Source organism: Vespula vulgaris, chromosome 6, assembly GCF_905475345.1.
Source record: "Vespula vulgaris chromosome 6, iyVesVulg1.1, whole genome shotgun sequence".
NCBI classification, from domain to species: domain Eukaryota; kingdom Metazoa; phylum Arthropoda; class Insecta; order Hymenoptera; family Vespidae; genus Vespula; species Vespula vulgaris.
Genome location: NC_066591.1, coordinates 5,754,365 through 5,769,563, shown reverse-complemented (window position 1 = coordinate 5,769,563; position 15,199 = coordinate 5,754,365). Strand labels below are relative to the sequence as shown.

At 30.9% G+C, this 15,199-nt stretch overlaps 3 protein-coding genes across 5 annotated transcripts; 1 reads left to right on the top strand and 2 right to left on the bottom strand.

Moving 5' to 3' along the window:
• The first annotated feature begins 535 nt into the window (after positions 1–535).
• On the top strand, positions 536–4,266 carry LOC127064725 (mitochondrial import inner membrane translocase subunit TIM50-C-like). Its single transcript, XM_050996228.1, has 8 exons — positions 536–2,278; positions 2,495–2,838; positions 2,917–3,036; positions 3,129–3,236; positions 3,314–3,445; positions 3,528–3,651; positions 3,829–3,932; positions 4,030–4,266. Exons 1-8 carry the CDS (start codon positions 2,137–2,139, stop codon positions 4,117–4,119), a joined length of 1,164 nt encoding a protein of 387 aa, XP_050852185.1. The 5' UTR covers positions 536–2,136; the 3' UTR covers positions 4,120–4,266.
• On the bottom strand, positions 3,964–7,551 carry LOC127064713 (uncharacterized). 2 transcript variants are annotated; one of them, XM_050996186.1, is made up of 12 exons: positions 7,097–7,551; positions 6,917–7,018; positions 6,711–6,841; positions 6,541–6,631; positions 6,344–6,463; positions 6,167–6,250; positions 6,052–6,094; positions 5,841–5,976; positions 5,510–5,730; positions 5,185–5,447; positions 4,925–5,098; positions 3,964–4,852 (listed from the first exon to the last, which is right to left on the bottom strand). In XM_050996186.1, the coding sequence occupies exons 1-12, from the start codon at positions 7,338–7,340 to the stop codon at positions 4,449–4,451; spliced, it is 2,013 nt and encodes a 670-aa protein (XP_050852143.1). In that variant the 5' UTR covers positions 7,341–7,551; the 3' UTR covers positions 3,964–4,448. The 2 variants fall into 2 exon arrangements, with proteins under 2 accessions (XP_050852143.1, XP_050852142.1); XM_050996185.1 differs by having other exon boundaries at positions 6,052–6,250; positions 7,097–7,550.
• A 113-nt stretch (positions 7,552–7,664) lies between these two features.
• Positions 7,665–12,813, bottom strand: LOC127064716 (uncharacterized). Of its 2 annotated transcripts, XM_050996202.1 has the most exons (8): positions 12,470–12,813; positions 12,061–12,209; positions 11,414–11,716; positions 10,916–11,318; positions 10,500–10,826; positions 10,013–10,418; positions 9,283–9,922; positions 7,665–8,778 (listed from the first exon to the last, which is right to left on the bottom strand). In XM_050996202.1, exons 4-8 carry the CDS (start codon positions 11,240–11,242, stop codon positions 8,718–8,720), a joined length of 1,761 nt encoding a protein of 586 aa, XP_050852159.1. In that variant the 5' UTR covers positions 11,243–11,318; positions 11,414–11,716; positions 12,061–12,209; positions 12,470–12,813; the 3' UTR covers positions 7,665–8,717. The 2 variants fall into 2 exon arrangements, with proteins under 2 accessions (XP_050852159.1, XP_050852158.1); XM_050996201.1 differs by lacking the exon at positions 12,061–12,209.
• Positions 12,814–15,199: the final 2,386 nt, after the last annotated feature.

Sequence of the window (15,199 nt, the reverse complement as noted above, 5' to 3'; positions counted from 1 at the left end):
TTATCTAATATATATGAGTCATATGTATCTTGTAAGTATATGAAAAAAATAATACTTCTTCGGATTTTTATTTATACATATCGAATAATTACGATCACAGTAATGTATCATGTATCGATAATAATTGTATATAATCGAGAAAGCGCGACTATCGAGAAGAAAGGAACGAAGAAGAAATGATACATATATAATATGTACATAGAGAACTAATAAATTGAAATATATATAGTCAACGCAATTAAATCACTAAAATACGTATTATTTGTAGACAGTACTAACCTATATAAATTCCAAGAACTGGATTGGCTTACTGATCTATATTATTTAATCGAAAGTACCTGAATTCGAAGCGAAAGCAAATGACAAAAAAAGAAAGAAACAGTACAGATATTTTTTCACATAGCAGTACACACATGCAAATAAACGTCGAGCTCGGCAAAAAGTACCGACATATTCGCAAAAACCATATCCCTAGATATGCACATATATATGTATATTATACACACATAAATTCTTCAACAAGTCCGAGTTTTCGATCGCATTATATAGAATCACGGATTATGTTTTTTCACCTGTGTTTATACTCGGGAAATAGTGTTTATTACTCAGACAATATATACAGAAAGAAGTTGACTTACCGGTAGTAGTCGTTCATCCTTCAAACGACAAACATCCTTTTAATTTTGGACTACGAAGAACGATACACTAACCTGATTTTAATTCGACGCTCTGCTGTTCTATCTCGTGAAATTCTTGAAAATCTGAAAAATGTGTGATCTCATATTGGTCAGGATAAGATTAAAAGTGTGTATGTGTGTGAAAAAAAAGATTAGAAGAGTGTTTGTGTATATATAATGTGTAAAATATCTATACATGTGTGTGTGTTTGTGTGTGCGCGTACGTGTTGGGTATATATGACAATCGAATATAATACAAAATGTCTATTCATCATTATTATAAACGCAAAATTATTGATAACAGCATTATTAAGAAACGAAAGAAGTATCGCTATTGTACAAATCAACCTGGAATTTTGAAGAAAAAGTACGACACAATAGTCCTGTGGGGAAATCAACAAAAGGCCGATTTTATTTTCGCGAATATCTTTTAAACGCCATAATATCTCGACTTGCGAACGCAATGTTTTAAAAATTATGTGTTTAACTATCAATTAATATATAAAAAGAGAGTTTATGTTAATTATCTGTTATTAACGAGGACGATACAGATCATGTTTGGTTGGTACAAACTGAAATTAGTAATTACGCATGTACATCGTAAAGATTAAACGTGAAGGTTAAACGATCGCGTGGCGCATCGTGGATAATATTTATGATTGCTTAAATAAGTAGCTATTTGTATAAGTTTAAGTAAAAAAAGTAATTATAAGTTTGTAGGATTAACAAATACTTCAATTAATCTATCTTTAGAGAAGTATAATCTGGCATATAGTTTTTTTTTCTTTAGGTAGATATACTACTATTTTTACTACATACAGAAATTTCTATCTCGTACCAATTAAATTGTTATATTACGTACGGTGAGGATATAACCTAACAAATTTATATTCCGATATAATAGGCACATATAATGATAGTATTTCTCCATTACTCTTGTAGTTCATGTTTTCTCCACACATGTCGCTGAAGTCGCATATGCTACAATCAAAAAATGATGAACAGCTTTATGTATATTATGGAATGTTAAGATTATAGTATATTATGGTTTATCTTGCAAGAATATTCTATATGTTAATCATTTTATTAATAAAATAAATGTCTGTTAATTATTATTATGATCTTATATGATCGAAAGGAAAATGCTATTTGTTGTATAATGGTTTGCAATTGCCAAATTTTAAATCGATAGGTCGATATTTACGAATGTACGATTTTTGTTATTTTTTATTATTTCCTCTACATACATATAAAAGAATATATACAAGTTAAAAGTTATATTAAAAGTTACGAATAATTTTGATCTCTACTTATGTTTATTTATTTTTATGTTTTTCCTATTAATGAATAAATACGGTAAGTCAGTTGTCTACCGTATCGGTCGCCTGTGTTTCATCACGCAGTACGAGTATGAGATTTTTGCTTACATCTGCCGGAAAGCTCATGACTCGTTTGAATAATGGCATTTGCTGTAAAAAGTTTACCGAGTTTAAATAAAGTATACAATGGAAGTTGTCGTGCAGCCTACTCAATATTCCGACAATCCGTCGCAAGAACTTCTCTCGTTCAAACTGCCCAAAAATATTGTTATAGCACCGAAGGTAAACCCGATCGTTACTACATAACCTTTCTTGCACGTTCTCTAAACATTGCATGCTTGTTTATAATCACGACACTTAATGTAATTATCAATGATTTTATACTTATTATAATATAATTCGGTTACAAAAGATATATAACGACACTTACGTTTTCTTACATAACAGAATGTGTCATTGTAATTTATCGTAATAAAATTTTTATCCGTTCATTCGCAGCCCCAAATCGTCCTAAAATAACAGAGAGTTTAACGAATATACAATCGTTAGAAAGAACAGCACAATCGTTAGCACAAGAAATGTTAGAGAAAAAAAGGCTAGAAGAAGAACAACAAGAGGAGGAAGAACAGAAAAAGCATCGTGAGCAAACAAAAAAGTTCATGAAATATAGTTTTATTGTTTTTAGTACAATGACGGGTTTGGGTTTGAGCTATATAATCTATGAACTTGGGAAACCGACCTTTGATGAACATGGAAATATAATAGAAGATGAATTTTCTAATTTACCATATTATGAAAAGATTTATAAAAGACTTAGAAGAGAATTAAACTACTATACAAAGGTATAAACCTTTAGTATATGGTATAATACTAAAATTTATTATTCTTTACTTTAATATTACTTGTCAATTTTTTTATAGCTTATACAAGAACCTAGTAGGCCGAAATTACTTCCCGATCCATTTAAATATCCTTATATCCAACCCCCATACACATTGGTACTAGAAGTTAAAGATCTTCTTCTATGTCCAGATTGGACTGTAAGTTTTTAATTAAAAAACATTTAAGATATAATAGGAAATATGGGATACTTTATTTTTAATCTTATAGTTAACTTATTTATGATTTTTAGTATGAAACAGGTTGGAGATTTAAAAAGAGACCATATGTAGATGAATTCTTAGAAGCTGTTGCACCTCCACAATTTGAAATTGTAATCTATACAGCTGAACAAGGAATGGTAATATATTGTTAGATTTATTTGTGAAATTAATGAATCAATATTTGTATGTGTAAATTTTACTTAACAAATTTCAGAATTTGTTTCCCATTTTGGATGCCTTAGATCCTAATGGCTATATAATGTATAGGTTGTTCAGAGATGCAACACGTTTTACAGATGGTCATCATGTTAAAGATCTGGCTGCACTTAATCGTGATCTCAGTAAAGTAATTTTACCATCATTATTATTTTGTGTTTAATTTTATTTAATTTTTATATATTTTGCTAACTCTTAGTATTATGTAAAAGGTTATTGTGGTTGATTGGGATGATGAAAGTATTAAATACTATCCTGAAAACACATTAAAACTTAAGAGGTGGACAGGTGATGACAATGATAAAACTTTGTATCACCTAGCAGCATTCCTTAAAAGTAAGATAATTATGATCATTTTGAAAGCACTAAAAGTCGTCTACAAGTATTAACTAAATAGATCAGCATGAGAAGTGAAAATAAATTATTTACGATTTCCTAAAATATCAATATGAATCGTGAGGTGTTGATATAAAAATTATTGATATATAAATTAATGATTATTTTCTTATTCAGCTATATCATTAACAAACGTGGAAGATGTCCGGGAAGTTCTGAATTATTATAGGGAATTTGATGATCCATTAAAAGCATTCAGAGAAAATCAACGTAAATTACTGGTAAATTTAATATAAAAATCAAACAAAATCATAGATGTAATAACAGATTTATTTTCTCTCTTACTTTAATTTTTACTTTTATATTAAAATACTTTAGGAACAATTGGAAGAAGAAAATAAAACACAAAAGGAAAGTGGCAAACATCTTACCTCAAGATGGACCCCTTCTTTTCTACGAAATCGCTAGTCATTTTAAATTACGTTCTAATATAAGATACTTTCCAAACAACTAAATACGAGATTACATTCATTGTATCATTTCGTTTAAACTGATCTTACCAATAGTAAATGTACAATTTTTATTATAAAATGAATAAACAGTCAGTACCCTTTACATTATTTTACATCTACTATACACGTTAGTTTTTGTGGATATAGCATACAAAAATATCAACGAGTAAATATTGTATAGAAAATGTCTAAAAATATGTACAGTTTACAAATTATAATACATTATTATGTACCAGCATATTGATGAAATATAAACTTTATATTATAATAACGATATAAATTACATTACTTTGCAGTCTTTTTTGTTCTTTTGATTGATTTTGTTTTAACTCTAGGCAAAAATAATTCTTCTAGATTATCATTATCATTTAAATTTCTTTTATCTGGATCTTGAGATACACTTATCAACTCCTGTGTACTTACTGGTGTATCCATATATTCCATATCTTCTTGTGAGGGAAGCGAATCAGCTTTATCATTAGTTGTTTCTAACCAATTTAAAACTTTTTGATGAGGAGTTGCTGACAACGAAATTGAAACCTGCTCAGATATTCCCCATACTGCTAAAAGTTCTGGTGCTAAAATGTCTTCATATGAGCCTAATTCTTCAATAGATTTTCTCCAATTTTGGTCAAGAGTATCATCTATTTCTTCATGTCTATCTAATTGTAGTTGCTTGTTTGTAAAACCTAAAATTCAATAAAGTTTAAATATATATACTCACTGATTGGATTGTGATAAAAGATAATTTATTTTCTTACTTTTATATACATGTTTCATATTACATTTACTTGACATAGAGAGAGGTGCAATTGAATCATCTTGTGTCATTAATGCATGTTCCCAAGCATTTAATGCAGAAACTGTTTTTTCTTTTATTTCAAAATTTTTGTCAAGTATATCTTCGTGAGTAATACATTGATAAAAAACATCGCCTGCAAGTGATTTTAATACAGTATTAAAACAAAATTCAAATTTCAAAATCGAAACAATATTGTTTGTAAAAATTTTTTGTTCATACCTATAGATGTTTGTACAAAGAAGAATACATCTCCTTTCTGGTTAGTTAATAATGTGGAACCAGCATTACATAGCTCCAGTCTATTTTTCAAATATGGATCTAAACATAAGCCTTGCAATTGCGCTTCATTCAATGTTTCCATTATACTCGGTAGAGTTATTGGTAAATTATAAGAATGAGAACTCTCATAAGTCCATGTGTTCAAAATCACTGAACTTTCTCCAGCTAATGAGCTTGATAAAACAAGAATTTCCTCTTCATTTCTGCAATTTTAAACTTAATAATTGTTAAGTCGTTACAACATAATTTTTATTTTAGTACTAACCGATTTATAGTGGGAAGTAAAAGAGGAATACTTCTGAATTGATGTGTCCACTTCTGTCTTACGCATTCTTTTGGGAAACGATTATCGCATAATAAAAGATTGTGATTCGTCCCTACGTATCTGCACGAGCTATGTCTGCTATCTTTTTCCACTGACAAATTTTCACATTGTTCCAAATACTGCTTTGGACAAAGTGATAATGATGGTAGACGAAAAGGCATCTACAATAATGCATACTATTATAAAATTCTTAATATATGCATAAATTTAAATTAACAATTCTAAAGTGAAAAATATATAAATTCATTAAAAAAATATTTATTAAAATTACCCTAGTATCAAGATGATGAAGACAGCATCTATCAGTAAATATTAATACATGTGGATCTAATAATTGATATTTAATACTTCCCCAATTATCATCCAAGACTTTAGAATTAAGTATTTTATGACTTGTAATGCATTTCCTGTAAAAAAATATATATATAAAAAAATAATATTTTAATAGTTTATATATTATTTATATTTACATATATATTTACTTTCTGTTGACATTCCATAATGATACTGTGCGATTTACATCTACTGTAGAAAAATAATCTTGATTAAACGCACATACTTCTCCACTAACATATGGTAATGTGGAAGTTTGTTTACCGAATTCAATTAATTTTACTTTATTTTCGCACATAAAAAGTTTATACAATATACAATGATTTTTGTATCTACCTAAAATTATACCTGAAAGAAAAAAAAACTTTTAATGCAGACTTTAATAGTAAATTTAACTTTTATATTATAAATTATTATAACACTTAAATTAATTTTGCATACAATGATCACCAATAACATAGGGCCTCAGCTCATATAATGTACCATCAAGATTAAGTTTGTCTGACTTTTGTAGTATTGGTTTCCATAATGCATTTTCCATAGGCATTAATGGAGAAGCAACTGAAAGCATTTACATATACTTGAAATAAAAAATCAAGTTTTATATATGTTGTAAAAGTATTTTGCGGAAGTTATACCTAACTCTCCTACATAAGGATAGATCAAAATAGTTTGACCACCATATGTAACATTAGTCAAACTTCCTCCAGTATAGTACCAGTTGTAATTCTATTATAATACAGAACAATATAAATTTTTGATATATAATTTAAAATAATAATTTAATATACTTATGAATAATATTTACCCCTTTTAAATAAGGATCAGGATCTAATTCAACAAGTTCTGCTATTTCTGCAGCATACTTAGGTAATACAGTGGTTACTTTATCATTATTTTTAGACCATTTTATTCCTTTTTTATGAACTGTTCCAAGATCTATAAAATATTGATATATAAATATTTAAATTCGATATATTAATTATGTAAACATAATGTAAATGTTGTATATACCTTTTTTATGTTTTTCATAATAATCTAAAATTCTATTTATATCATCTTTCATATAGGATTTGACTGTAACAGATTCCAGAACAGGATCTTCTTCGTGCAATACTATATTTAAAAGACAAAATTATAACAATTCTAACAAAATATATGTAGAATTTAATATATATTTTATTTTTACGTTACCAGTACGTGGTAATTTAACAGGAGGTAGTAATGGTTTTGGTAAATCACATTCATAAGGAAATTTTTGATATAGTTGCTTTATGTTATTCAAATCGTGATCATCTGTAGAAAATGATATATTTAAATTATATCCTGGTACCACATGATGATCATATTTTTGTAAATATCCTGTTCTTAATCTTTCTTGTAAATGTTTTTCAGCACGTTGGAATGTTTTGGAGATCAAATCACTTTTTTCAGCCATTGTGTTTACAAAGTTTTTTGGTTATATACTTGTAATTACGTTCGTTTTATCCGAATTATATTCCATAGGAACAAATATTCTATTTATATTAGTAATATTCTGACTTTTTCAATTAATTTTAAATAGTGAATAAATAATTTCTTCTTCATTCTTTACTTTAAATTATTCAATCTTTGATTGAAAGTTTTACTTTGTACAAATAACACGTGCTTCTAATTACGCATGCGCACTTACTGTTTTCCTACGGCAACAAATTGGACACGTAATAATTTTTTTTTTATTTTAATTTATCGTCGAATATTTAAGGAAGGTTAAATAAATTAATTTCTGAGCTTTGCAATGCTTTTATTTGGTTACTCCCTTTGCGTACATTATTTCGCATGGAGAATACATATTCTTCTTTCTCTCGTTGCATAGTTCCTCTCAAATCACATTCTTTACACGACATCGTTCATAAGTTACACATCTTTCTTCCATGTTACCTTCGTCGCTTTTTGCACAACAGTATAATCATTCTTCAATAACATTTCTTGCATTGTTTGCATACATTCAATGATGTATGCATATTTTCGTATTACACTTTCGTACATGTACATTCTTTGATATCCAATTTCTTTGTAGGGAGTACAGGAAAAGCGTAGGATAAGGGGACGTTTGGAGCATAAGGAGATTAATCTTCGGAGGAGTTAAATTATAATTAGGGAAAATACCATTAAGATAATTCATTAATAATTATGGAAAACAACAAGAAAATAGAACAGCACTTTTATGCTTTTATACCCAGTTTTGATGTTGTGCAGTATTTGTATAAGTACTCCACTGTTTTTTGTTTTTCTTTCTTTTTCTTTTTGTAATTTCTTTCAGATTTTCAATTTTTAACACATCTACCTTCTTATACATATCGAATAAACACACAAGAGCTGCATAGTGGGTGAGAAATAAAACTGTTTGCTAAAGTGGCTATCAAAATCAAGAAGCTAATTTTCATTCAAAATTCACATAAAATGATTGACAAGCTACAAATGAAAACTTGAAAATCGCTACATCTCTTTTTATCATCGTCAAACGCGGTGTAAGATATACGCTTTTTTTTGTTTTGTTCCTTTTCTTTTTATTCGTCAAAGGGTTAATAATAATTATCTAAATGAACATTTAATATTCATTTTGCCATTCTCTTTCGTTTAACACTTCTTTCAATTAGCTGATCCATACAAACGACAATGGGATTAATCGTGCCTTCTTGGATACATGCATAACAAATTCCACATGCCAAGAGGATCCATTGTCTCACACTTTTTTTGTCTTCATCTTGAAAAAAGTATATCTAAATCTGAAGTCTCCGGTCACATAACATATTAGCAGCTTCTATTATCCAGTTCACAAGGTCAAAGGACGTAAAATCGTCAGTGGCTGGCATCCAAAGCTGCTACTGTGCCTTCTACCAGAAAAAATATGTGTTATCAGATTTCAATCAGTAAAAGTAGCATATCTACGTATATATTGCAAGGGTGAATACAATTGGATTACTAATTTCATTAATTACATATACCATATTCAGTTGAGCCTCTCTCTTTTCTGATACAAAAAAAAAAAAACAAAGAAAATATACCTTGTCAGAATAACAATCTATGTGTGATCTATTGCAGTTTCATAACTTGTTTTATATTACCTACCTCTTATTAGACTGTACAGAGAAGGGAGGGCTAATTGAATAAAGGTATAAACGAACACAGATAAAGCAGAAAAAAAATTACAAAAAGGGTTGTATATGTTATATATTCAAGCTTCTTAAATATTAATTTGAAATCGTTGTAATATTCGCAGATACAACATATATGATGGAGAAATATTTTTTGTGTTTACTAAACTTAAAATAAATAATAAAAAATAAAAAAAATATATGCACAAATGTCTATATTATAATTTTTGAAAATCTTATTACCTTTTACGATCGTTGTGCAGAGGTACATTATTTTGTACCCAGCCCAGCTGACTCAAAGAAAAGTAATCTTTTTCTATCTTTTCTTGTTCATGAGCAATGGTTTCTTCAGATTCGACCGGAGAATAGTGAAAATGATCCTGTTCGGAGAGAATTCGGCGTTTTATCGGAGACCGAATGGGCTCGGTTTGAACGCATTTGTCGCATTGACGCACCCGGAATTTTAACGTTAAATTCGAAGATGCAGAAGGAATCGGCGAGTTACTTTCCCGATATTCCATGTAAGGGCTCTCTCCACCAGGTAGGTACAACAAATTTCCTGACTCAGATCTCCTATATGCAACCCGTTCTAAAGCATTATTTACTGGAAAAGTAGTCCCATCGGCCCAATTACCATCGTCTTTTATAGGACGAAAATGTGTCCTAGCTGAAGTGAGTAAATCCTCGTCCGGTTCAGGAAGGCTATGTACCTTCAGATTTGAACGAGATTCTTTGCGTGTTCCAATGGGAGTCTTACGTGGTGCAACTGGAAAGAAGCAGCTACCTGTTTGAGGACTATGCCCCAAAGTAGCCAAATTACTGCCAAGTCCTTTCCAACACCAAGGTCCATCCATAACCGTATCTGACCAGTTTACGTTACCTTCTACAATCATGTGTAAAAATAAGTATATCTTTGAAGTAATTTCGCTAAATGCTCCAAGGACTTTAAGTTGTATCTTTTACAATATCTAACCTGATTTATTCTTGTTACCACACTCCTCTGCATAATCTTCAATGCTGATTAAATCGATATCCCATGGAATAAGCGGTGAGTCGTCAACAATACATTCCTGATATGGTGTATCAGTAGCATAACCATTATCTGTAGTAGATAAAGTAAAAGTTGTATCTGTAGTATCCGTGGGCCAAAGGGGTCCAGAAGGAATAGAAAGAGTAGGTGCTGCCCAGATAGAAGCTGTATCTTGTGCATTGCCAGGTCCTGAATCCCAAAGTGCTTCTAAACTTTCGTCAAATTTTGCTTGCAACTGTGCTAATCTCAATTGATCTAATTCTAGTTCACGTTCCTTCTCTCTTTCTCTTTCCATAGATTTAGCGAATCCAAAGCTCTCTTTATCTTCTCTTCTTTGAGTCTCAATAGTCTGAAAAAAATATTTTGTTGTTAACATAAATATGAAGATGGAAAGATTAATAAAATAAATGAAAATACGTAGTGCACGTACAATTGGCATTTTTGTTTTCTTATTGCGAGTCTTACTGTTGTTCTTATTATTGTTATAATTGATACTACTGTCTGTGTTGTTATTATTGTTATTGTTCCCAAAGGTCTTATCCTTTCTTTGAGAAAATTTTTTGAGGCTTGTAGGTTGTAAGGCAGGAAATGCTGCGTAGTATCTGAGAGCCCTATCGCGTGGAGTAAGAACTTCCAGGTTTGTTTTAGATTCGCTATCTAACTTTTTGGATTCTTCTTTTTCATCGTGTGAACCTCCTCCTTCCAAATCTCTTAATTTTGTGCACAGTTCATCAACTAACGTTTCCACTCCACATTTCTAGATATCAATAACCATTCTTTGAATAAGTACATTCTTTCATGTTACTTAAATGGCACGATACTAAAAAGGAATTGAATTTTTCTTACGTTGTCGGCAGCACTTTTAAGACATTGCACAACAGCTCGTCTTTGCTCCCTCTCTCCTTGAGGTGGCAGTTTTGCTTTAGGCCGGGGACGAATGCGACGTCCTGTACTTTTATTAACGCTTACTGCCTCTTCTGGAGGACTTAGGGCCGAGTCGGGGCGGCGCAATAGGCTGAGCACAAAACGCGAGTACGCAACCGGGTCAATCCCCAATGCGTCCAAGCGTGTCTCAAGCCACTGGCGCAACTCCTCCTCGGCCCTTGTACCAAAGACCTCGTCTCCTCCAGGGGACGCCGCTATCCCGACCAAATGCAATGCCGGATTCCTCATTCCCTCTTAATAAATTTCCACCTAGGCTCAGGAACTCTCACAAACTCCACTGCCACCAGGGTGATCATCTTCTTTCCTATGAAAAATAATTCAAGATAATTATTTACTATAAAAGATATAATAGATGTGGTATGAAAGATATAATATAAATTTTATACAAATGTGACTTACTTATTTACAGTGCAATATTACAGTTTAATATTATTGTCCTTTAATGTTTCAATTCTATTTAATCCACCACCTTGTGACTATCAAGTTTACTGTATATTTGTTTTCTTTTTTCTTCTTACTTTTAATTTTACGAATTCAGTTACAAGTTTCTTCTTCGCAATTAGTAAGAATGTTCCTTTTAGTCTTAGTTATGTTGATTAAATGTTATTAGGTTCTTGTACATAGGTGGTGGATATCTTGATAAGGCGAGGCTGGCAGGTCTTAGCGAAGGATAACAAGTATAGTCTCCTTCCCATTTTGACACTGAAATTTAAACTTGATTTATGATTGACACAGTTTAATGTTTATCACTAAATCTTATCACTTTAACACAAATCACAAATTTACATCATAAATTTACCAACAACAAAGTCAATTTCAAAATCAAGAAACACACAAAATACCTCATAATCCTACATACAACAATTATTTAAACATCCTTTACATGATTATATATAATATTAGTAAAACCATATAATTTTCTAGTTTCTGTGCTTAATCATGAAGTTTTTCACAATTTACAATAATCCTATACCACTTTTTAGTTAATTTATGTTGAAACAAGGTCTATATATTATTCTTACGAATTGCGAACATTAGAAACGTACACATGATATAGTTACAAATTTTGAAGATATCCGCCGTTGAAACGCATAGACAGGTCGGAAGAACACGAAATAGATAACGAGATTTGTAGTAATAAGTAGTGGTACCCCTAAAATGATGTTCCTGGCAATGCTGGACCGATATTTAGAATCTGAATTTAAGCAAATAATGGTCTAATATATACATGTACATATTGTTGGCAGAGACATTGGTCGGGTAATGCAAATAACCTTGCCGATTGCGCTATGCATTTCCCCTGAGTCATAGGTCCGCCAAGAACGGAGCTCGGTGTGTATGACGTTACGAAATAAAATAAATAGCAACACGTAACGCTTAGAAACATTGTTTATCGCGAACTTAATACTTTCTAATCTTTAAATAATAAAGAAAATTCAATAATCTTTAACATACCTGCATGCCTCGAGAGATGATTTTCACCCCGGCCTCTTCTACACACCCCACTTGGTGAAAAACATGGCGGGCTACTAAACTTCAACCTTCCGTTCCCTTCTCCCTCCTAATCCCCAATCGAGCAACTTGTCAAGTGCTGCTGTCACGGAATCAGTCGCAATATTTTCTGACTGTCTAACGATTGACCGATACTTCTTTTTAAAAAGTTTACCGATAGACGATATCCCATTTTTTTCATTAGCGCAATCTATTAAAATTTTTCTAATCATCATTTAGGCAAAACTCGTAAGTAGGTTGTTTCCCTTTGGATGAATATGTCTAATCAACAGTTGACTATATGCGAGATAAAATTTTACATCAGCGACCAATCGTTAATTCATTCACTTTCGATGTACATATAACTACTTATAAGTTTAGGGAAATTATTGCGATAACTCTAGATTTTAATCTTACGCGACCAACTTCATTCTAATAAAATGTACGTACTTATCCAGAACTGGCGGGAATCAGAAGAATGCTATCAGCAGAAGAAATTTGAGAGAACAGTATAAAAGAGGTCTCTATTAAAAAGCATTATAATCGTAATCCGAAAAAATTCTCTTGCTTCAATCGGTGAAAAAAATATATGAAGATCTAATTAAAAATAAGAAAGTCAGTAGTTCTGTTTGAAGAAAAAGCCAAAGCTGAGAACGAATAATTGAAGAATTTTACTCACAATTTTGTTAAACTGCTTACTAAAGGTAGTTTCACAATACTAAAAAGAATATAAAAGTAAAATCTGAGAAGAAATAAAAAACAATTAGCGAAGAATATTATAATTTGTTGTCTGTTTTTGGTAAATATTATTGAATTATTAATCGATTTTAAGCATTCATAAAAATTGCTGATAAATCGGAATTATAAAAGGAAAGAGATATTGTCAATTGGTCTTTCGTAAGACGTTGAATTATTATTAAATTTTTGTATTAATCGTTCATTGGCGTGTCTGAAAACTCGACTTTTTTCGATAGTCGAAAAGTCACTATCGAACGTGCCGAGAATCAGAATTGCCTGAAGGTAGCCGTCCATGATATAAAAGCGATTGTAGTGCCATCTGGTGTACTGTCTGGCCTAACCGTGTTCGGTCGTGTCGCGATCAGATGAAACAATTCTTTGTCACTCGTTGATCTTTTCAAGATTTTCCATCGAATATCGATAGACTTAGCACAGAATTTAGATTATTTGATGTGCCGAATCATAAAGGTAACGTGCATGACGTTCTTCCCGTATGAGGAATTGTCTAACGTCAACTTTTCATTTTACGTTTTTACCGATTGTTACGCCGTTTTTCTTCTCTTTTGAAGAAGCACCCAATCTTGGAAAAAGTCTCGTTATTCTGTTCTTCGTAAACGAAAAGTGAACGTTGTTGTACTGTGAGAATTTTTCCCGAAAGACGATTTTCGGTAAGGTCATTCGTAATTTGAAGGAGCCATCGGAATTCTTTGTTTTGCAATTCATCGTTAAAAATGTGTGTTTTGCGGTTTAACTTGCGCGTGTGTAAATAGACCGCCATGTGATTAATATAATTTGTTTCGACGTTTACGTTTTAATGCTTCAATCAGGAAAACAAAATGATAACATTACCGCGTTGTTCGCCTACCACTTCATCATATATTTAGTTAGTTCGATTATAGTGGATTTAGTTTCTCTATGCGTTGAGTTATATTATCATTTTCCTCTAGGAGACTAATAAAAAATGTTAAAAATAGGAAAGATGGTGGTGTTCAAGCTATTGTGAATGCATCAATGTGCTTTTTTTTTTACATAATGTGCTCTAAATATTCAAAAGATCAGCATAAACTTTTGTAAACTTACAAGTTTTTATTTATCAATTATTTTAAAAGTTAAGGATTTTGTTTCTTCTGTTTTGATATATACTTGTCACAAATTACGTATTTTGCTTGTTTCAGATAGTGCTATTTTTGAAGCTTAAGAGATATCTTGGATATGAAACATTCCAAGATAGTTACTAGAAGGGATGTAATATCGGACTTGAACAACGAATATTGTTGGAAAAAATGCAAAGCATGATGAACTTGTGATCTAGTGTGCTCTTTATAGACAGTTACTGTGTTGTATCGTGTTATTGTAACCAATTAGAGAGAATATCTATGATATGCATTTTTGCTTGTAAACTAATTCCACATGGACATGCAAATAGGTAGCTTAACCTGGAAGTAATACAAAATGATAGTAACGTGTCAATGACATGATCCATTCGAAATCAAATTGAACCAATATAAGAATTAAATAATTACGTGTATAAATTATATAGAAGGCTGGTATCTTGAAAAATGTTGAAACATATACAAGTGATCTTTCACATAACATCAAATTAAGTTTGAATCATTAAAGAGGATAATAAATTTGATAAAAAAAGTAAAAGAAACATTTATATGGAAAGAAATGTTATAATACGTTGAAGAGGATGTGTAGAACCTATAAGAAATTATGTTTTGTGATCATAGTGTTGAACAAAATCATATGTGTTCGTTTACCATACGTGACTGACACAAGATTCGATATTAATATATTTTCCTATGGAAAAATAATTTCCTAATGTGATTGCATCTATTGCAAATTGGGTAATGCTTTGATTTGAAGCGAAGAAGAATGCTGTTCTTGTTATATGTATAGTGAGATATAACAAGAATTTCTATCTGGTAAAGGATCGTGGAGGCTTATTTTCTT

What these genes read in the sequence shown, in the direction of transcription:
- LOC127064725 (XM_050996228.1), top strand. Translation starts at nt 2,137, where the DNA reads ATGGCATTTGCTGTAAAAAGTTTACCGAGTTTAAATAAAGTATACAAT. An exon ending in AATTAAACTACTATACAAAG is followed by an intron (nt 2,839 to 2,916) that starts GTATAAACCTTT and finishes ATTTTTTTATAG; the next exon opens with CTTATACAAGAACCTAGTAG. An exon ending in TTCTATGTCCAGATTGGACT is followed by an intron (nt 3,037 to 3,128) that starts GTAAGTTTTTAA and finishes TATGATTTTTAG; the next exon opens with TATGAAACAGGTTGGAGATT.
- LOC127064716 (XM_050996202.1), bottom strand. Translation starts at nt 11,242, where the DNA reads ATGAGGAATCCGGCATTGCATTTGGTCGGGATAGCGGCGTCCCCTGGA. An exon ending in TTAAAAGTGCTGCCGACAAC is followed by an intron (nt 10,827 to 10,915) that starts GTAAGAAAAATT and finishes ATTGATATCTAG; the next exon opens with AAATGTGGAGTGGAAACGTT. An exon ending in TGGTAACAAGAATAAATCAG is followed by an intron (nt 9,923 to 10,012) that starts GTTAGATATTGT and finishes ACATGATTGTAG; the next exon opens with AAGGTAACGTAAACTGGTCA.
- LOC127064713 (XM_050996185.1), bottom strand. Translation starts at nt 7,340, where the DNA reads ATGGCTGAAAAAAGTGATTTGATCTCCAAAACATTCCAACGTGCTGAA. An exon ending in TTATGAAAAACATAAAAAAG is followed by an intron (nt 6,842 to 6,916) that starts GTATATACAACA and finishes AATATTTTATAG; the next exon opens with ATCTTGGAACAGTTCATAAA. An exon ending in TCCTTATGTAGGAGAGTTAG is followed by an intron (nt 6,464 to 6,540) that starts GTATAACTTCCG and finishes AAATGCTTTCAG; the next exon opens with TTGCTTCTCCATTAATGCCT.